We start from the raw sequence: 22,497 nt of genomic DNA, 5'->3' as shown, positions 1-22,497 counted from the left end.
TCCAGAGCCTACTGCAAAGATGTGTGACAGACGTGAGTGCCGTGATCCACAAAGCCTGTGATGCTGAGATGTGGAGAAGGCCTTTTGTCAAACGCTTGCTGCAGGACACTGGCAGCACCCATCATAGATTTCCTTGTCCATTGTGTTGGGAGCAGAGAAGCCAGAAACACAGTGGGGACGAGGATTAATGGGTGGAAAGCTCATGGGGGACTACAGGAGACATTGCCTGTGTGCAGAGGGACATGTCTGCTTTCTAGAAAGTAACATAAAGAAGACAAATAGGGTACTCAACTACCTGAAGCTTTAGAACAAACATGGTAAGACATGCATTTGTGTGTGCATGTGTGTGTGGGTGTGTGTGGGTGTGGGTGTATGTGTGTGTGTGATTAATACATCTACTGACCTTGAGAAAGTATTCAGGAAAGTTTCTGGATTCATTTTCCCCATGTCCCATATTGCCCAAGTGTTTTCTAGCTTGTAGCCACACACATGCATGCTCTCTCTCTCTCTCTCTCTCTCTCTCTCTCTCTCTCTTTGTCTCCCTCACCCTCTCCTCCTCCCTTTCCCTCTCCCTCTCCCTTCCCCCCTCTCTCCCTCTCTCTCCCCCTCTCTCTTTCCCTCTCCCTCTCTCCCTTCCTCCCTCTCTCCCTCTCTCTCCCCCTCTCTTTCCCTCTCCCTCTCTCTCCCCCTCTCTCTTTCCCTCTCCCTCCCTCTCTTTCTCTCTCCCTCTCTCCACCCCCCTCCCCTCAGCAAAGAGAGAACCATGTAACTTCTTGTAGACTCTTTTCAAAGATTTCCAAAATTCCTCACTTGGAGAACATTTGGACAAGTATCGAGCGAAGCACGCATTGTCAGAGAAATTACAAATTACTAATTGAAGTGCCTCTGAGAATCGTTTTCCTTTTGTTTTGCCTAATTCTCACCCTTATGAAATCAAACTTTCAGTTAAATGTTTATACAGCAATTCCACCCTTGTAAGCCATCTGTTGCCAAGCGGGCTCTGTTCGACTTGCGGCTGTGTGCGCTGGGCTGGGTTGGGTCTCCCAAGTCTCACAGCACAGAGGGCTGATGTTTAAATCCTGCAAGCAGATTGCCACTTGCATTCCACATTCCCCTCCAGACTCGCTTTGTTCTCGGGGGGGGGGGGGGGGGCACCGATGGAGCCCAGCCTGGCTCTCCAGGGGCCGGCTCTGCGTGCTGGCCCTTGCCTTCAGTGCTTCCCTGATGCTGGAGACAGCAGGCTGAGCTGGACACCGGACACCTCACACTGGGCGTTAGCATCCACACTTCCATGGGGACAGCCAACCTCACGGGCACCAGAGGGAAAATAGCACCTGTCACAAATGCTCAATAATGAGAGCTTTATCACTTCCAATCCTATAGCGTGACACATATTGGAAAGCTTCTCGATGCTGCATGCAAGACTTGACAGGGACTTGCTGGTGAAAAAGAAAGAAATGAAAGCATGTACATACACGAGAGAGATAGAGAGAGAGAATATTTGTCTGCATAAACTCAGGGACGGAGACATTGCTGGCCCTGGCTTTCTATTACTAGCAAGCTACTCCAGCTTCCAAAATAGCATGAACTTTGTGCAAAACTGTCTGAGCATTCTGCACAGGCATCTATTAGTTCTTTCTTTTTCCTTTTCCTTTTTTCTTTACAATACTGGGTACTGAACTCAGGGCCTTGTGCCTCCTAGGAAAGTGCTCTATTATGCGTGTCACACTCAGTCTTCTTGGTGGGTTTTTGTGGTGTAGTTTTTGTGTGGGTTTTTACATTTTTATTTATTCATTTATTTATTTATTTAGGTCAGTCATGGGGCTTGAACTCAGGACTTGGGTACCATCCCTGAGCTTTTGTGCCCAAGGCCAGGGCTCTACCATTGTGAACCACAGCTCCACGCCCAGTCCTCTTGGTTTTAGTTTGCTATTCAAAGAGGGCCTCATAGTTTCTCCAGGGTGGGTGGGTTCAGACAAGGATCCTCTCCCTCCGAAGCAGCTGAGATTACAGATGTGCGCCACCACACCTTACAGGAAACAGATTTCTTAAGAAAATTATTGTTCCCAGCGGTTCCTGGTCTAACGTAGAGTTTCTGAGACTGTCTTTTTATAACAGATATCAAGTGGGAGAGATGCAGAGTTCAAGGCCAGGGGTGGGCTTTGTCCTGCTCTCCTGATTTGCCCTACTGAAATTTTAGACACACAGAAACAGAATTGTCACCTGGTCCCCATGAGAAGGTGGATTAGTTGCTTCCTAAGTTATTTAACTTCTTTAACTCCTGTATGTAGGACACAGAGTGGGGGTCTACGGAGCAAGCATCTGAGTGCATTACTGTAGCTTCCCTTGGAAAATATTTTCAGAGGAAATTGTTTTATAATAGCAGAAATATTCCCAAGAATGACAGTGGAACCTGTGGACAGGAATTCCTGCCTGAGGCCTAGATAATACATTCCAGAGACCACAGGCTTCCTTGATGCTTCTCCCAAAGCTCAGCCCCTCAGCAGAGACCTTCCCTCTACAGAGAGGCCCACAGACCAGAGGCCTAACCCTCCCCCTCCACTCCCCCTCCCCCCCCCCCCCCCCCCCCCCCCCCCCCCCGGCCTTGCTCAGTGGACATTCTTCCCACATTCCACCTTGGATTAAAGCTGGCATGAAAGTTCAGTCAGAAGTCAAGTCCATTTTGTCAGGGGAGGGAAATCATTTAGAAGATGAGCAAGTTGGTATTAACTTGGATGATTAAGTCGTTGGCTTTGCTGGAGCAAGAATCTGCAAACTGTAGTTCACGCCAGCCATCTGTTGTTTTAAATATTTTTTTTATTATTGGAACATAGCCACGTACATTTGTGTGTGGTATCTGTCACTAGGTTTGTACTACAACAGCAGGTTTTATTCATTGTAAACAAGGATGGAGGGGCCTGTGTAGCTAAAGTTGTAGAATGCTTACCTAGCAAGCTCTAGGTCTTGAGTTCAAACCTAAGTACCGACCAAAAGAAAAGAAAAAGTTGTAAACATACATCCTGCAAAACAAAGTCTGAGGTATTTACTTGGGTAAGAATATTTAACGAGCTGGTGCTACTGAATGTTTCTGAATTATGTCTATATGTCCTGTTTGTCTGCATATCCAAATAATATGGATTTGTTGGTTGGTTGTTGGTTGGTTGGTTGGTTTTGGTGCCAGTGGTAGGGTTTAAATTCGGGACACACTGCCACTTGGCTTTTTTTTTTTTTATCAGAGCGCTACCACTTGAACCACACCTGTACTTCAAGCCTTTTGCCAGTTAACTGAAGATAACAGCCTCATGGATTTTTCACAGTGATCCTCAAATCTCAGCTTCCTGAGTAGCAAGGATTACAGGGCTGAGCCACCAGTGCCCAGCATGTCCCCAGAAAATGTTATGTTAAAGGCAACCAGCATAATAAAATACAAGGAAGACTAGCAAAGCGACACTTATGTAAAGCAACCAGTATTACAAAAGGGAATTGAGTTATGGGTTCTGAGAAGTCTACCTGAAACCCTGATTTTCGTGTTTTTTTGTGTGCATTTCTGTGTATTTCACAATAACAAAGTAACTACGACCACGGGGGAAAAAATCCTTCCACTCTCCACTAGCTACTTAATAAAAGCCCCATTTTTACCTGTAGCAGGTTGAAGGGATTGTAAGAGCTCACTTCATAATCATGGAAGGTCCTTTGAGACATTATTTAGGAGAAGCTTCTATCAAATCCTGTCAAATTCTATCAAATCCATGCCAAGCAGAAAAGTTTTCAGCGCATAGAACCACTGAGCAAACGACAACGGGAAGAAATATCACCACCCTCCACCTGGACAAAATGGGTTCACCTGAAAGTAATGGAGCCTTATGCCCCAGGAGAACTGCAGCAAAAGCCACTGCATAGATAGATGCCTGTTTAAAAACTTGTATAGTCCAGGGATGTGGGTTTATATGCCGGCCCTTCAATGGAGAAGTACTTAAGGTGCGGTAAGTGGTTTAAAGGAAATTAGTGGGGAAACAGGGAGTTCAGGGAGCAAGAGATCAGTTTTTCTGTGCCCACCACACATCAGGTGATTTAAGCTAAAAATGGCTTAAAATACTGCAATCGCTTGAAATGCCTTACATAAACTGACCAGGAATCTGGGGCACTCGCGCTCGAGACAATTTTCTTCTCGTCCAGATAAGGGATGGGAATTAGTCATAGGGTATTTCCAGATAATGCAGTTAACACCTCATGTAATATCAGGTGGGCAGAGAGCTCAGCTCTCGGGACCAAAATTGCTCCTGCCAGCTCTACCAAGAAATGCGTGTATTTTTAAAGTCTGAGTGACCAGGGTGAGTCATTCCCACAGTGTGCCTCCCTTCGGGTGGGAAAAGATGTGCCCCCCCAAACAGCTGCTCAGTTATTTGTGTTTTTAGTTCTCCATCCATCCATCCATCCATCCATCATTCATGCATTCATCCACTAACCTAATCCATTCATTTTTTCATCACCATCCATATATCCATCTACCTATCCATTCATTCATCCACCCACCCATCCATCCACCTATCCATCTGTGCACCTATCCATCCATCTGCCTATCCCATCCATCCGTCCATCCATCCATTCATCTATATATCCATCATCCACCTAGCCATTTACTCATTCACCTATCTTCTCATCCATCTATCTATATATCCATCCACCTAGCCATTCATCCATCCATTCTAAAGTCCTTCTAAAGGGAAAGACCCATGGGCTTTGAGCAACTAGTCTTGGAAAGGGAGTTCAGGAACAAGAGGGAGCTCCCAAAGGCCTATAAAATCACGCTTTTAGATCTATGCAAAGGCCATGGTCTTTGGAGTCATGGGGTATGAGTTCAAATGTCAGCTCTGCCACATAGGAATTGTGTAGGTTTGAGAAAATGCCTTTGTATTCAGCTTTCTGCAAACCAGGAAGATAAAGAAAAGTTGTTTCACCATTTTGTTGAGAAGGCTGGAGGGCGGGGGTGGGGAACACCAGAGAGCCCTGCGTTCCTTTCCACTCAGCCCAATGTCTTGGCACATAGTCAGCATTGTATAAGTGTGTAGTTCCAATGTGAGTCATAACCTAGGGAGAGTTTAAAACCACACCAAAGATCACTTGGAAGGGAAATCATTTGGCTGGTCATGTTGACATGGAGGAAGAGAGTCTGATAATGCTTTTTTCTTTGATCTGCAGAGGAAGCTGGATCCCTCATTCCATCCATCCCTCTAGAAATCCTCACTGAGCACCTGCTGTGTGCTAGGCATTGGGCTGAGGGCTGGGGCTCCCTCTCAGCACGTTCCATTGTCTCAGACACCAGGGCTTTGGCCCAGTGGAGGTGTCTCCATTAGAGATTCACACAGGAGGTGAAGGCGGAACTTACGCCTGCCCCCAGCGAGGTCCTCTCTTCCACTCTTCCCCTCGCTGCTACCCTTGTAGCCTCGGCTTCTGCGGTAGGGATTGGCTCATCTTTCGAGTGTCTTCCTCTTCCAGAGGCCCCACTCGGCTGAGTCAGGAGCTTCCACTTCCCCGTCTGCTTCTCGTTTCCCAAAGTTTGTGTTGGTGTTTCTTCATCACAGAGGGGAACATTTGCCTCCCCTATTAGCTTTGGATTTATTTCTGGGGTGGTGTTGTGTGGTGTGGGGGGAGGGTACTGGGGCTTAAACTCAGTCCCCTGCGCATGGTAAGCAACTGCTCTATCACTAGAGACACAGTCCCCCGCCCCTTTGCTTCAGATGACTTTTCAGATGTGCACCACTGTGCGAGGTTGGTTTTTTGTGATGCGGTTTCATTAAGAGTGTGTGTGTGTGTGTGTGTGTGTGTGTGTGTGTGTGTGTGTGTGAGACTCCAACTGCATTCCTATCAATGTCGATCTCCTTGGTAGCTGGGATTACAGCTGTGTACTAAATGGCTGGCCCTGTGTGAGAATTTTAATATGGTTTTTCCAAAGTTTCTGATTTAATACATGTCCGAAACTGGTTACCTTCAGGAAAGGAAGCGACTTTGGGTAGAATCAACTGTTGGGTTAGGGAGACAAAGTTGCCAAAGATCTAAAGTGTCTTTTAGTTTATACTTCCCCTCAATACCAGACTCACCTCAGTGGCATTATGATTTTTGAGGTGCTGGCCTGTTTTGTGTTCCCCCCCCTCCATATCTTAAGATCTTCTGCGAACAATTTCTACTGTTAGATTCCACATGCCATACCAGGGCTGAGTTGGAGCTGGACCGTGCCAGCTTCTAAGAGCTGAGTGTGTATCTCTCAACCAGTTGATTGCTCGCAATCCATCATGATGAGAGTATTTATACTGCAGGAACTGGCAGATACTACAGAACAAGGCTTTTCCAACTGCTTCGGTGAGTCAGTTGTTAAACATTCACCAATACACCACGATCACCAACAAATGTGTCATTTGAACAAAGCAAAGCAATTCACCAGAAAGTGCTTGAGTTCTCAGACAGTCTAACTATCATCCTTCTCACAGATGGAGGGGTGCAGTGTGGTGATAATCTGGGCTTCCTGATTACCCAGAGAGTCAGTTCTCTTAACACAAAAGAGCACATACAACTACCTCAGCATTCCATTTGCCTGGTCCCAAGTGCTTCCTCTTCCTCGTGGTGAAATCGCAGCACCAGGACAGAGGACGGCAACATTTTCCATGATGGCGGCAGCGACCGTACCTTGATCCTGTTCATACCGCAGTTGGTGTTGAATCTGAGAGTCTAGCTTTCCAGTCACCACTACAGTTATGTTTCTCAAACCCTTGGGGAGAAGTACAACTGAAATCTAAAGCAGTTATAGATCTACCCTTCGAATGCTCCGATCAATTGGTCATTTATTGCTCCAGGGAGCAAGCATGGCTTTATAAAATAGGAATCATTAAAAACAAGAAAGGAAAATAAATCTCTCCTTGCTCTCTCTTCTTGGCTCCTTCGTAGAAGTCATTGGTCCATTGTGGTTCCTCCACCCCTTAGGAGGTCCTCATAGGAATCCCCCCCACATTACTTTTTCATGAGCAAGGGAAGCCTGGACCTCTAGCACAGTGTTAGCCTCACACCCAAGCTGCCCCTTGGTGAAGCAACATAGTTGGATACTTACCTTACGTAGCTCAGAACGTATAAAACCCAGGGATCCAGGGCACACACAGATGACCCAAGCTCAGATTCCCTGGCCAAGATCTGGGGGCTGTGTGAGCTAGGGCAAGTTGCCCTGTCACATTTCTGGGTCGGCTTCCATGCTTATCAGAGGGGAGAATCATGAATGAGAAAGTCCTCGTAGAAGTACCCCAGAACACTCCCGCAGGGCTAAGTTCTTGTTGCTGTCGGGAGGTCTCCCGTGATGGCAGCTCGGAGTCGTAGCGCAGGTGCCATGGTCCCGCCGCACGTGCTCAGGGACCCAGTCCTGTTTATCAGGGTGCAGTTGTTAGATGTATTGTTGGACGTATTTAAGAGGCTTGAACTCAGAGCCTCTTTGGGCTTAAGGCTAGGGCTTTACCACTTGAGCCACAGCGCTACTTCTGGCTTTTATGAGTAGTTTCTTGGAGACCAAGTGTCTCATTTTCCTGCCCAGGCTGACTTTGAACCACAATCCTTAGATCTCAGCTTCCTGCGTAGCCAGGATTACAAGCATGACCCATTGGTGCCCAGCTTGGATGTAACTTTTAACTCTGTTACCCTTTTTGTCCTGAGATGGGGTCTCACCCTGTAACCCAGGCTGGGCTACAATTCCCTAAGTACCTCAAGTGGGCCTGGAACTTGCGATCCTCCTGTCTCAGTGCTGCAAACATCAGCATATTCTACCATAACTAGCTTCTCCGTTGACCTTCGACAGTGTCAAAGAGCTTCCTGTCTTTGGACTTCAGTTCCCTGGCTTTAATTTGGGATGAGGGCACGTGTGCCAACCTGCTCAACAGGGAACTCACATGGAATACACAGACACACGAGGCAAGCACCCAGCGCATAATCGATGTGTGACAATTGTTTGTTACTAACTCATTTCACTTGCTTGAGCTTTGTTTCCTCTATCAATGAAAAGGACTGCTAATACCTTCCATGGGCTTCAGTAAGAATTTAGTGACAGTTCTAACTCTTGGCAAGACGGAAGTGCCAGGGAGAGTATATACGCCCCTGTATGGGATTCACATACTAAAGGGAGGGACCGTCACATAAAGTCATCCAATCAGCAATCCCAAGCAATCTGTGAGAAGAGGCCAGACTTCCAAACACCTTGGCAACCAGAAGGCCTGGAACTCGGGTGGGTTTTGAATCCTCCCTGACCCCTCACTTGGGAGCGAGGTGTCTTTGTGCCTTCCTTTTCAAAAGGCAGGTGTTCGCAAGAGGCTGGACCCTGTCAGGTGTGGCAGCCAGAAGGGAGGGGAAAAAAAAGCAGAGTAAGATGTTCCTTGGTGCATCCCACTATCATGAGTTCAGCATTTCTCTGAGCTGGGAGGCTAAGAGAGTTCCAAGTAGAGTCGGCTGATCACGAGGCTGCCTGGTGCATGGGCCAGGTGACCCGTGGGAGCCAAGACATCAACCCAAGCTCATTCCAGGTAGCAGGATTCCTTGAATGCAGAGCCATTCGCAGAAGAGGAATGCTGCTTCAGCTCTCTGCTGGGGGATGGTCCAGAGTCACATGCTGGGAGAAACGGTGCCTGGAGGGTACCAGAGCTGGAGCCTGGGAGTGGAGGACCCCCAGGCTCTGAGAAGGGGACTGGGCCCCTGGAGGAATCCATCCACCCAGGCAGAGATCACACACTGCTTTCTTGGTTTTGATGGGCGGGGCTAAGTTGTCCAAATTTAAGTCTGATCCCAGGATGCTCAAGTGCAGAGGCAGAGAACGAAGCTAAGGGGAATGGAGATGAACTCAAGTTTGGATCGTAGTCCCCGAGTTTCACAGGCCTGTGACCATGAGTCTCTTGATGTCTCCTTTTACTGTGATGTCTACCTGGTGAGGTGAGGCTGTCATGAGAATCACAGGTCATCACAGGTAGCCAGTACTTGATAGACTCTCCATAGCTAGCAGCCATTACCACCACCACAATTCCTGCCCTGGCTCCTAGGATCATATCCACCCTCCTATTTACAACCATTAAGGCTCATGCTTTGCCTGGAAAAGACTGGCAGGTGTTTGGCATGGAGATGCAGAGCTGATCGAAGGGCTTGCCAGTGACTGCTGTGATAAACTGAGCCCTGGGTGGACAGTCTGGCTAAAGGGGTGGAGCCAGGGCTTGATTCCAGGGGATTCTCCACAGGGAAGGCCCACAAGGCACTGTGCAGACTGGACCTCTCCTAGGATCCAAAGGGCAAAATAGAGGTCAGCTAGGGAGAGAATGTCTACCCAAGAGGCAAAGCAAAAGCTGGCATCAGGAAGCAAATGATGGTTGTAGAGTGAGCTCTAGAAGGCCTACTGCTCTCATCAGGCTGGGGTGGACTCGCAGTTGTCATTACCTCCTAAAATTTGAAGGTAGCCATAGGCCTCACGGCTCCAAGCTCCAGCATGGTGGAGACACCAGCAGCCATGGCCCTGGACCACAACAGCATTCTGTTCCCCTCCAGTACCATTAGCTTGGCATCTTTGTGATAGATTCCCCTACGGTCAACCTACCTACCTCTCTACCACAGAGCATTTTGGCTCCAAATCACTGACACTTTCAACGTGCTGTTGAACATCAGCTTTTCAGCAGGTATGAAGAGAAAAGGCAGATTAAACAGCCACCAGTTGAATGGCTGCAAGTGCGCATTCATTGATTCATTTATTCACTTTTGATCTTCTACTTGGCCTCGGGGCTTTGGGATCCCTGATAGTTCGCATGTTTTGAGGCAGAAATTCAGCAGAATTCTTCAGTAGAATAAGGAGACAGGTTTAAGTGCTCATAGGAGATATAACAGAGGTGCACAAGGACCAATAAGGGAAGAACACGCCACAAGTAGGCGTGGATTTCACAAAGGATTTTACCACTCCCTTGGTAGTGGGCGTTTAGACAGCCAACACCACTCTTGTCCCTCAGTCTTCTCATCGCTGACGTGGAGCTAATACCCCCAACTGGGGTGGATGCATGTATTTTACAAAACAAAACGGTAGTGGTTCAAGTGTTGATGTTCAAGGAACATGGACTTGAACTTGGCTAGAGGAGCAATGGATTTCACAGCCAGTAGAGGATCTAGATATATTGAGTGTTGAGTGTGATTGGAGAGAAGGATTTAGCTTAGAAGGCAAAAGTTTCATCCTATTTAAGTCCCCCTAAATTGGGGGGGAACCCCAAGATAGTCTGATCTATATGTTTCTGTGTTTAAATTTGTTCCAAATAGAATTGTAGCTACCTTTGAACTTGTGCTTATTTTATACACAGAGAATGATCAAACATTATAGATTATCCTTATCAGAGGCCAGGAGAGGGGTGCTTTTTGCCTCCTTCAAAAATAGAGAGATCAAGGCCCAGGGATTTGCCGCAGTGCTGACAGCTGGCAAAAAGACAGGATTCCAGTTGAGTGCTTTCTGCTTCAACTTTTGGGCTTTTCCTACCATCTCATACCACCACGGGCTCTGCAGAAATGCCAGCTCTTCCCGCCTCCTCCTCCTGTTCCCTCCAGGACTGAAGAGCTAGGAGTATCGATTCGTCCCCAGCAGAGGCCGGAAAGGGCTTCTTTCTCCCTGCCCACATTGGGCAGTCCTCCCGAGGAGGACTTCTTAAGTGGAAAATTACAGGCAGTGAGGGCAGGGTCTGCATCTGCTCATCTGGATTTGTACGTGATGCCCCAGTTGATTCTGTTTTTTGAAAGACCTGACTTTGCCGCAGTCTTCCAGGGCTGCAGACAGTTCTTTGTGCTATCAAATTAAGTTTGGAAACTTCAAAAATAAAAAATAAAAAAAGTCCCGGAGGAAACTGTCAATTAATGCATTTATACGGGAGCATCACATTTGGGCAAAATATCTTCAAACGCAAGCGCTGTGTTCTAACCATTAAAAAGTGAGCGTGCTCCATGGTTTCCATAGATACCGGAGGTAATGGCCTCTTTCCTTTCTTGAAGAGGGAGAGTTGTTTGGTTCCTCTCTTTTTTGTTTAAACCTTGTCTTTTTTTTTTTTTTTAACTTTTTTTTCCCTGTGTCCCCATTTGTGAAAACAAAAGGTAACCAAATGGAAACTTGGCAATATAATTTGTCTGAGGAAGACAGCTTGATTTATAATCTCAGGTGATTTTGTTTGTGCTCACCTCATTATTTCATGGCTTCTATAAGAGCATTGGTATTTGCAGGAATAAGATGGAGAATTTTCAGTTGACTCACGTATTTCCCAAGGCCATCAAAACACACTCCTAAGGAAGATACTAATGGTCTATTGAAGAGCAACTGAGTTTTCACAGTATATGGAGCAAAGATTGGTAAACAGTAGCCCGGAGGCCACATTCTGTCCACTCCCTGGTTTTGTAAATAAAGTTTTATTGAAACACAACCATATTTGTTTTAGTGGATGTTGACTATTGCTTTTGCAATGACAGTGGCCAATCTCAACAGCTACAACAGAAACCATCGGGCCCACGGAGTCCAAATGATTTAATCTATGTGTAGAAAAGGTTTATTGGTCTACCAGAGTTTTGGTGGAATTTGATGTTTTAATGTGACTCAGTTTCTACATCTTTGGAATATTTTTTTTTTTTGGGGTCTGGTCATGGGGCCTGAACTCTGGGCCTGGGCACTGTCCCTCAGCTCTTCAGCTCAAGGCTAGCGCTCTACACTTGAGCCACAGCGCCACTTCCGGCTTTTTTCTTTTTGTTTATGTGGTGCTGAGGAATTGAACCCGGGGCCTCAGTCATGCAAGGCAAGCACTCTACCACTGAGCCACTTTCCCAGCCCCATCTTTGGAATATTAATGACAGGACTCTCATGGAGTTTTTGTTGCGCTTGACACCTAAGAAAGGGACAAGATAATTGTTTTCACTCAAGTTTTGGGGTATTTTTTTTTTGACAGAAAGATCTGAAAAATCCAAGCTACCTATGATTCCAGAAATACTTTTGAAAAGCCAAGCAGAGTGTGTCAACATCAAAAGCCAGGCAGCTCAGCGATTGTTTCTGGGCCTGGAATTGCTCAGTTTCTCTTGCCAATGAGAAGGGAGAGAGAAGTGAGGGAGCCTGGGTCAGGGAGGAGGCTGCATCCAGGGAAAAGAAAGCAAACAAAAGAAGCCACAGTAGTTTAGGAAGAAATCTTTAATTTCTATTCAGCTTTAAAGAGTTTGAGAGAGCCGAACCCCCCTCCCCCGTACGCCCCCCTTAACAAACCAGTTCAAGTACATGCCTTCAGATTATAAAAGTACCTGAAATTGCCTAGAATATCAGCATGCATAGCTTGTTAGTATTTACATATATTTACATAGGGAAACAAGAGAAAGCTCTACAGTTATTTACAGTCTACATAGGAGAAGAGAAAGGTGGCTTAATTGTATTTCCTAAAATACAGTAGATAAGTAGTCAGTACATGCATATTTAGATAATATTTGCATGATAGAGTGCAATTTTTTAAAAAAAAGACATACCTTTGTAACTTCCTATGCTAAGGTGTTGCATAATCAAGGTAATTTCTTTTGTTTTGTTTTGTTTCTAGTCTATTTGCATCAAGTGCTTCAAAATGCTCACCAACACCCAGGCAGAATTATTTACCCTGGCAATTAAAGCGACAGCACACACGATCATTTTCTACTAACTAGCAACGAGCTGCTGGTGAATGAAATATCTATTGTTTCTCATTACCCATCGACCACTGTGAAGCGATCCCTCTGTGTAAAGGCAGTGCCTGAGCTATCACCATTAATTATGAAAGTAATATAAATGAGATACCCTCTACAGAATGTTCTAAATGAAATAGTAACGAGGCCAGCATCTTTGAGCCTGAGAGATTACCTGTTCCAAGGAAGTCTCTACAAAACTACGTAAACCTCAAGGCGACATGTCCAGTTTGATGTGGAGGAGCTGGACATAGAGCCCTCCTGCCTCTGAGATCAGACTTCCTACCAGCCCATCCTCCTGATTCATTTTGGGATGACAAATGAGGAGTTAACTTCCTACCTCAAAGGGGTCCGATTAGAGACACCCCCCCCATGTTTATTGTTTCCCAATGCCTTTTCGGTTTTAGGTGATACAATCCATGGAGGACCTAGGCGTAAAATCTGAATAAACAGCTTGTTTGAGGTTTGCCCTGAAATCCTGCCTGCTCACAAAGCAGTCTGTTTGCACTTTTCTTAAAGAGCTAATATGGCAGGGCGACTGAGTAGAGCTACTATGCCAAAAAGGAAAGGAGAAAAGTGTTTGTAGTGTGCAGACACTCTTTGAACCATTATATTAGAACTGGACCCATTCATTCTGCCTGGCAACAATTTCAAAGTTTTATTTCAGTATACATGGTAAATACAGAAGCATACATTTATATACAGTATAATAGGGCTAGCTATCCAGGAGATTAAAGAAGTAGAGTAAAAATGTAAAATGTATCAAATTAACGCAAGCTCAAATATCTTCTTTTCTCTTATAAACACTCAGAAGTCCTTCCACACTGGCATGGACGTGACCCAGTTGTGAGATTTTGGTGGGCAAGCCATCTATACTTATCCCAGGTAGAAAGATGGGGCTATTATTATCAGTAAGATGTTCATTTCCATGGCAAATTTTCATGGCTGTTCTGATTGATCCTTTGAAGCAAACTCATGGAAAAATGGACAGCCCAATACAGTTTTCCATCCTAGCAAGAGAGCTCTCCATTCAAAAAGAAACAGTGTGAAAAAATGTGGTCATTACCAATGATATCACCAGGTGAATCCCTGCCCAGGGAACGCTTCCATGGATGCAAAACAGAATCCATACCTTCTCCTATGTATTGTGAGAGTCCCTCGGGTCCAATCAGTTCTAGAACACCTTTGGCAGACACAAATTGAAGCATTAAGTCTACCCCTCCCCCCATAGATTGTGCCTGTGCCATTCCTGTTTCTTTTCCTCATTAGTAATACCTCCTCATCCCTCCCCACCGAAGCAAATCTCTCTAGGGGTCAGTTCATAATAGCAGCAAGTCTAAATAGTGCATCTCCATGCTCTTAAACCATTCATAAATCTGTCACAGAAACCTTGGAACATTTATGGTAAGAATTCTAGGGTGTTAGGAACATATATAAAGGATTTCACCTATTTCCAGAAAAAGTTCAGATCCATTCAGCCTCTTGAAAACAGATCTTTAGGGGTCTACCTGGTTCACTCTGCCCTTCCTTCTATCCTGGGGATAAGCTAAGTTAAAATCCTCACCCATTCCTCCTGCCAGGACTTCCTAGAACAAACTTGACTTTGGACAACTTTGAGTGGTTGACACTTCCTCTCTCTTCCTTCTCTTGACTTCTAGAAGAAGCCAGTGATGTCCCTCTAAAGCCTTCGACGAGTCCTGCCCAACTTTCCCCCTGAAACTCCCTGGTCATTGGGCTGATTCCTGCAACTATGGCTGAAAAGACTCCAGAGGGCTTTCCAACTCATTCCCGGGGGCCATCAGATCAAGCTTCTGAAAACTCCTTCAGTGATCTTGCTAGAAAAGCACGTGTTTGGCCAGAGACCCAGTGTAGATTTGAGGGCATGCCTACTCTGTGAACAGGAAAGTCCCCGGGCCCTCTCAGAAACTCCCTGAGCCCATGGCCGTCCTGTGAAAGCTTCTTGCTCCTCCTTCATTTCCCGCAGTGTGGGGCCGTGTCCTATGCTGGCCGGTCTACATGTCTGGAGATAGACGCACGCCTCACTGCTCGGCTTGCCCTCAGAGCTCCTGGTCCACACACTGTGACCCTAGTGTCACTTAGGAAATGGCATTCTTCAACCTTCCTAGGAGAGTCAACCAAAAAGGAGTCTCAGGTTTTTCACACTCGTGAAACTGGTTTGTTTGCAAAAAAAAAAAAATGTGGTCAGGGTAAGCTCTGGGATATGCTATCAAGGCCACGGGCCTCAGGCAGCCACGTTTCCTTCTACAGGGTACGGGGGCCGTGAGCTTCTCCTGAGCCTTCCCTCACCCTGTGAACACCTGAAAACAAATATCCGCTCTCCTGATCTTCCTCACCCCCTGTGGAAAATGGCTTGCATTCCCCTTCTGTAATACATGCTAAGAACATCCTGTGCGTTAGCTGAATTCCCCAGGGCTATTGAAGAATATGCCTTTTAATACCCACCAAGGACTTGTATGCACCTAAGCTTGTATTGTCAAAGGCCTTTTCGGGAATCAACGGTCAGGAATTTGTAGACGTGAATTTGCTAGGGGTTTGTTGGGGGAGGAGGAGGCAGGGAATGGGGATATGTTTTCTCTGCAGACCTGCTTGAGCATGCCGCAGCTGGCTCTTCTAGGGCAAATCTAAAGAATGAGATGGCTGAGGGTTGACCCGTCCTGATATCCATGCTGGGTAAAGCTCTGTCGTTTGAGGAGAAAGTTACCTAACTTGGCACCTGGAGATGGCACTTTGAATCAGGTGATTTTTTTTTTATTAAGGCGATCTTTGTATTTGCTATTGGATCATGGGGAGGGCACTAAGCCTTCATTTTTGTGAATCCAAACGATTCTGATTTCAGTTTAGCTCCTGCCTAAATCAACACTGGGGGGGAAAATATCTCTGAACACCAGATAGCCGCCATGTTTAATTCGAGGCCATGTCAGCCATGTCCATCTGTGGCATGGCCTGGTTAACAAGAAGACAAGATGATACAAGGAAACTCGATCTGAGTGGGAGGCACACAAAAGGCTGAGCAGCATGCCAGTGTTTGTGTCACACGTGGAAGAAGGCGCCATGCACTGATTCTCATGGTGCTTGGAACCGTCCATCTGTAATTTTTTCTGGGTATCTTTGGACAAAACGCTTTTGACCTCTGATACGCAGAGGGCATCCCTGTAAATGGAGATTGAAAAGGTCTGTGGAGTTGGGTGAGGGCTAGAAAAGAGTCTTGTCAGGTGCTTGCTAAGTCCTCTGCAGTGATAGGCTACCATTAAATGCCAGTAAGGTGACAGCTTGAATAGTCCCATGGGTGAAACATACCGGAAAACACAGTGATGTGTAGGACAGACTCCTCCCATTCCCCCACCCTCAGATCTCTGCTTCCCTCCCTTCTCCCCCTGCCCCACACATGATTTTTGGCAGGACTGGTGTGCTTATTCCAAAGTGCATGGTGTCATTCAATTATGTCAGTCTACCAGTGGAGGAGAAGGGCTGGTTGGCTGTATCACTGGCATTAGAGAGGCCCACGGGCCTCCTGGTATCAACCAGAGGGCTTTCTAAAAGGATGTGTAGCAAATGTATGTACAGAAAGACTGTTCTTGAACTACAAGTAGAGAACTATAAGTAGTATTCCCACTGAGCAGCTTCCTTTTGTTTGTCTTTCAAATCAGCAATGGAGACCATAATGGTTTTTAAGAACCTCTCACTTCCAACTACCAAGGTACTCAGAGATAAACTCTGGAACACTGAGTCATGCCTTTCAGGAAGATAGGGAAGGATAGAGAAGCCGTGGAGGCCACCATTGATTTCATACACATTGGGGTGCTCAACATTCGTCTCCACCATGGCTTTCTGGTTGATGCTTCCTCTCTGGGTTGGGTATTCACAGGGCCCCCTGGGTTGCGTAACCTGGTCTTGCATTTGGGAAGTTGATTGCTTTGCCTAGTGTCCCCAAGATGAGCAACAGTGAGAAAGGTAAGGGTTTGTAGATTGCACTCACCTTGGGCGAAATCTGCAGATCACCTCTTTGTCTCTGGAATTTGGCTCTGCAATGACCATTCCCCTTCCACAGCTCTACATTTTGCATAGATTAACTAACGGTTTTTGTGGTGCAATGTTCTGGTATTGATATGTTTGTGATCAAGCAACCTTAGAGCATCTATTGCTCTGGTAATCATTGGATATATAGATATGCCATGGTAGTGTATCTATTTTTTTAAATGCATGTCATGGGTACATATAGTTTAAGATAGGAATCTATTCTTCTCTTTTAAATAAGCATGCATAGTAGAACAGAGACACCTGAAAACTAAACATTAATCGTATAACTAACGTGTGTTCTGTTAAGACATAAGTAACACATCGGAGTATCCACGAATGCTCTACAGATATGAATATGTGGGGTGTTTTTATTTTACCATGTATTGTTTATCAGAAACCTCCGTACCCTCTCCTTTAAAGGAGTCGATATTCATTTGTAGTCTGTGCTGACAGCTACAAATTGATGGCTAGCACTTATCAGATAAATGTTGATGAAAAGCAACTACTTAACATTTTAAGCCCAACAAGGGGTTTTGGAAAGGATGGATAATTCAGATCTCAGAGCCTTAATCATCAGTGGTAGCTACTTCCTGAATCCCAGCATTCTGAGGTTGAAGATGATGCTGGAAATCTGACAAATGGTTTCAGAAAGAGAATGATGAACTCTTCTTCCTACGATGTTCTCCACTTAATCCCAAAGATGCATCCTGGATAATTTTACAGACACTGTAGAGATTGATGGTCCAGGTCTTCTCTAGCTGCTCACAAATGTCTGCGTCGATTAGAAATGGCATTTCAGGCATGATTAAAGATTCTGCTGGGTTTCCCAGACATTCTCAGTACCGTGTCATACGCACGAGAAGTCACTGCGGGCTGAGTCTGAGGCATTCTGGTGGTTGGCACTCCATGCATCCTGATAAATTGTCCTCAAGAAACAGATCAGGGGAACCTGGACCTGCAGCCGCTGTCATCATTTTCTCACGGTGAATTCATAAGCAATGGTGACAATTGGCAAATCCTGCCTTCAAATAATATTTGATACCAGGGTTATTAACGTTTCTTTTCTATGCTTCTTTCACCTTGTCTGAATTATGTATGGATGCCCAAAAAAAGTGGCCGGGGAGTCATTTGATGATGATTAAAGTGCTCTATATAAAAAACAAAAAAAAACACACTTTTTTTTATCAGTTTAAAAATGTTTCATCTTGGATCAGCCTTGTTTACTAATGAGATTTCACTAATGTGACCCAGTCTCATGCTGATGGTATTCAGATCTAAACGCTGATGAGCCCCAAAAGAAGAACTTGTTATTAAACTGTCATCATGTAATGTCCTATAAAGATGTCACTCAGAGAGGGCCTTCAGAGCAGCTGAAAAGAGAATTCCCCAAGAAGCCTAGGGGGTCGTGAGGCATTGTCACCACTTAATTGTCCACTGTGGAAAGAAAAAAAATAATGCAAGTACCAGTCAAAGCAAGCATGAGCAGGCAGGGAGATCATGGCAGGACACAACCGATCTGTTCAGCGCTGAAGGTGGCCTCTGTACTCTTCCTACATTGTCTTCTTCCACGAAGCCAGAACTACCTATCCATAATACCATTTCAAGTAGATACCACATAAAGTCCAGTGGCAAGGAACTGAAGCCAACTCTTGATAAAACATCGGGCTTTTTCTAAAACGCAGTTTGCAGTATGATAGCCAAAGATAAATTTGTGTGGAATTTAGCTGATTGCAATCGCTTGCACATTCCATAAAAGGAAAACCCATGCCTCTTCTTCTTCTATTAGCTTGACTGCAAACTTCCTTTGCACAAATACCATCTCAAGGTGTAAGGGTGCAGCCTGCCCACTGACTGGGGCACACGTCTACGTTGGGCCTGGAAGAATTCTGTCTGGCTAGACTTGGAGAAGAGCCGACAGGATTCTCTCACTCAATGCTTAGGAGTAGATGGGAAGTCAAGTCACTTGACCATCTTCCGTGGTTGGGGTTTGGTGGCAGCTATAAAGTAAAATGGAAATCCAGGACAGATATTCTGAAATTCATGCAAAGCACCATTGCCAACTGGGCAGGGCCAAGAACCCAGGCCAGCATGCTATTCGGCTTGTGTTGGCTGGATGATCATCTTACTCCTTGCTCTGTCTTTAGAGGTGCTTTTGGAGGTCACCTCTAAAAGAGTCAGCTGAATCGCTTGCAGGCCTTTAGATGTGTATGGTGCTAAACAGGTGCTAAGCAGGAAGCATAACTCAAGGCAGCAGAGCCTGGAGAGCCGGGGCTCCTCTCCATTAGACTTGAACCCCACGAACCAATCAGGAAAGACAGAAAACAGCTGAATCCAAGAAATTAACTGGCTATTGGGAAGAGCAAACATAGCTAAGAGGACTGGCGAAGGCGCCAAACCAGTGACCGCTTAATGACGCCCAAGTGATGTTGGAATTCTGGAGCAGACACAATGGACACTCATGTCATCCTCCTGTCATTCCCACCTCCCGCCCCGCCCTCCCAGCTTCACTGGACCATTTCCCTTTCAGGCCAGTGCAAACGTGGCTGCAGAGCCAGGCCCCGGAGCTGAGATGGAACAGCTTTACAGCCCTTTCCTAGATTACACCAGGTTCTCCATGGGCCTGATTCCCAGTGCTTCTAGAATGCAATCAGTAAATGCAAACCAAACCCCATGGATGGCTGTCCCTTGCCTGATTCCATCTCACCCAGCACAATGTAAACTCTGCAGGGGCAGAGAACAGTAACTTTCCGTAGGGACCGAAACCCATTTTCCCTGCAATAGAGCATCCTTCATGCTTTTCCTAAAGGCGGCCATATTGCCTTCCCCAGTCCTCGCTTGCAAGCCCACTCCCCATCCGCTGATAATTAGTTGGTGTAGCAAGGGCTATGGTACCCATAAATAATCATAAGATGCCAGATAAACTGTATTGGTTTTAAATTAGAGCCATGCGTACCGTGTCTGTCTATGAAGAGCAACCTATTATTTTTAATTATGGCTTGCAAGGCAAAGTGATTTCTCACCCTCTTTACAGAATCCCTGGCCACGTTCCTGTCAGTCCGGATGACATGGTACCCCAATCAGTCCCCACATCCCTCATCTCAGCCCTAACCATCCCTCTAAAGGTGGATGGGAGGGATGGGTTTTGAAGGGGGCTAGAAGGAAACATACCCGCTGAGCGCCCCCCCGAGCGCCCCCCCCCCCCCGTTCCATTGTAAATCTGAGAGAAATCTGACCATTGGAGAAAGGCTTTCTAGAAGCATTAGTGACCGCGCCTGTGCACGCATGCACGCAGGTGGGGGAGGGGAATCACACATTTCCACAGCATTACAAACCCTTCCTCTAGCAGCACCATGAGAAAGTTCTGGCACCAGCTTCACTTAGGTTTTCTCCCTGATGAACTACAATTAAGAGCGGCGGATTTAATTCCAATAGAAGGTTCTAGAAAGAGCTTGGCATCAAATTACATTACACTTGGAGAAGTCAAGGGGTTGCAGATGGATTTGTTTCTCAGGCGTTGGGAAAGGACGCCATCATTCTGTCTTTCTGCGGAAGTCATCTGACACAGTGGACTGATATGAAGTCTTCGTTTTCCAAGTCTTTTCTAGATGAGGTGTAAAAACTCACACCAGCTTTACAAGCAGAGTTTTATAGACTCACGGTTCCTGATGATCACCTCATACTTTTCCTAGCCCTGTGCTCTGAGTTCAGGACCGTCTGCCATGCTGAACTGGGTAGCGGGGGAGGCTTGCTTGCTGATTTCCAGATGGCTAGAATGAATGACCTCATCCTTCCTTTTCTCTCCCTCCCCCCTCTCTCATTTCCAGCAACAGGGAGCTGCCACCTCGGTGTTCTGTGCTGCAGCTCCGGAGCTGGACGGCCTAGGAGGGATGTACTTCAACAACTGCTGTCGCTGCCTGCCCTCCCCGGAAGCTCAGAGCGAGGAGATGGCCCGGGCCTTGTGGGTGCTCAGCGAGAGGCTGATCCAAGAGCGGCTGGGCAGCCCGTCCAGCTAAGCGGAGCCCAACAAGGATGGGCACACCCCTCGTCTGCGGGGCCTGTGCTCCCCGTGGGACTCCTAATGGTCCACCACTGGATCCCTGACCACCGTGGCATCCTGGGGGTACACAGCCCTCACATGCAGATCCTCAAGAGTCAAGAAACAAGTGCAATTGCAACAGGTTGAAAAATGTTAACTACCAAGGGAAGACGAGGAATGACTGTGGTAAAGGGGCGATGTCACTTTCCCGGGGCTGAGTGAGGTATGGGTGCCTTGCCTTCTGGTGGTGGCCTGCTGGATAGCAGAAGCTCGGCGTGGTATGCAGGTTCCTTTTCCCACTGTAGAAGCACAAGCCATTGGCTAGGACTCCTAGAAATGCTGACGTCCTGAGGTCCCAACAAAATACCAACACTGCCGCCAGACGCTGGCCCTCTCCTGTTCACCTCTCCATGATGCATCAATCCAAAAGAATCACTGTTCCATCCATGTCCGAGTGGGCTTGACAACTTCAGGGAGAGGTTCTCAGAATATATTCCAGTGGACCAAGATGACAGCTCCAGAGGTAAAGTAGAATGGCTGGAGCTGAGGGGTCCAGCAGTGCTGCCTGAGCATCAACTCCCTTGCCAAAGCTATACCAAAAAATTCTGTAGAGATTATAACAAAGAATGTCTGTGAATCGTACCCTAGATACTGACATGGGCAGGAAAAGAAGCGTCATGTCCTTAAAATACCTGGAGTGGAGAACACAAGGTAGTTCCCTCCAGTCTTCAAACAGTTTCAGGGACACTCAGCCAGAAGGGGTCCCACAGCTTCTGGTCTACCTGCTTTAGCCTTAGGTGTTGGCTTCCACCCCTTCCTCCCATCCCAGGCTTAATAAAAGAGCATGCTTGGATAGGATCATCTGAAGTTTGTATTGTTTCTTTAAATGTTCATTTCAAGGTTGTTGTGTGTGTGTGTGTGGTTTTTTTAAATTTTATTTTTGTTTTTTAAAAAAGAAATCTAGAGGGAAAAAAAATAAAGCGCTTCTTGTAGATGCCAGGAAAACACTCTTCTTGTTTCTTCTCTGAGTTTGTGTTTTGTGTTTGTGCTTTGTTTCTGTCCGTGGGCCAAGTTGTCTCACGCAATTAGCATGCCAGCTTCGTACTTTCTGTGAGAGAAAGAAAGAAAGCAGAACAATGACTATTGTATAATTCCACCTCCAGATCTGTTTTTTTTTTTTAATTAGAGTAGAATTTCAACCCTTCATGGTTTATTCTCCTAGGATTATCAAACCTTGGTGCTCTACCACCTGAGCCACGCCTCCAATCTGGCATTTTTGCTGGATAATTGGGAGATAAGAGTCTCAGGGAATGTTCTGCCTGGACTGGCTTCAAAGCACGATTCTCAAATCTCAGCCTCCTGAGTAGCCAGGAGGACAGACGTGAGCCTTCCCCAACTGCTCCTTCCCCTTTACACTATGATTTTTCAGGCCAGGAGCGATGAGGAATCTTTTAAGATGCTCCCTGAGTCATATAGACCAAATCTTCATACGTTCATTGATTCATTCAACAAACATCCCAAGTACCACATCTGAAAATTCCAAGAGTAGGGTGAACCAGGACAGGGGAAGTTCACTCCGATGGGAAGCTCTGATGAGATGTGGATCCTTGTTCCTTCCCTCAGTAGTGGGATAGCCTCAGGCCTGGCCTCTGGGCCTCTGCCCTTGGGTCCAGTCCAGCCGAACAACATTGCTCAGAGCCTGGCTC

At 46.2% G+C, this 22,497-nt stretch overlaps 1 protein-coding gene across 1 annotated transcript in view; it reads left to right on the top strand.

Annotated features, from left to right (window-relative positions):
- The window catches only part of Wwox (WW domain containing oxidoreductase), a 739,180-nt gene extending 717,382 nt beyond the window's left edge, over nt 1–21,798 (top strand). Inside the window, exon 9 of the mRNA XM_042700810.1 lies at nt 20,580–21,798. Coding sequence (XP_042556744.1) covers nt 20,580–20,768 — 189 coding nt within the window. The 3' untranslated portion in view covers nt 20,769–21,798. The remainder of the gene's footprint in view (nt 1–20,579) is intronic.
- Nucleotides 21,799–22,497: the final 699 nt, after the last annotated feature.

Source organism: Dipodomys spectabilis, unplaced genomic scaffold, assembly GCF_019054845.1.
Source record: "Dipodomys spectabilis isolate Male_0828 unplaced genomic scaffold, ASM1905484v1 ptg000273l, whole genome shotgun sequence".
NCBI lineage: Eukaryota > Metazoa > Chordata > Mammalia > Rodentia > Heteromyidae > Dipodomys > Dipodomys spectabilis.
The sequence above is the reverse complement of the archived record's forward strand: the minus strand, read 5'-3'. Positions and strand labels throughout refer to the sequence as shown.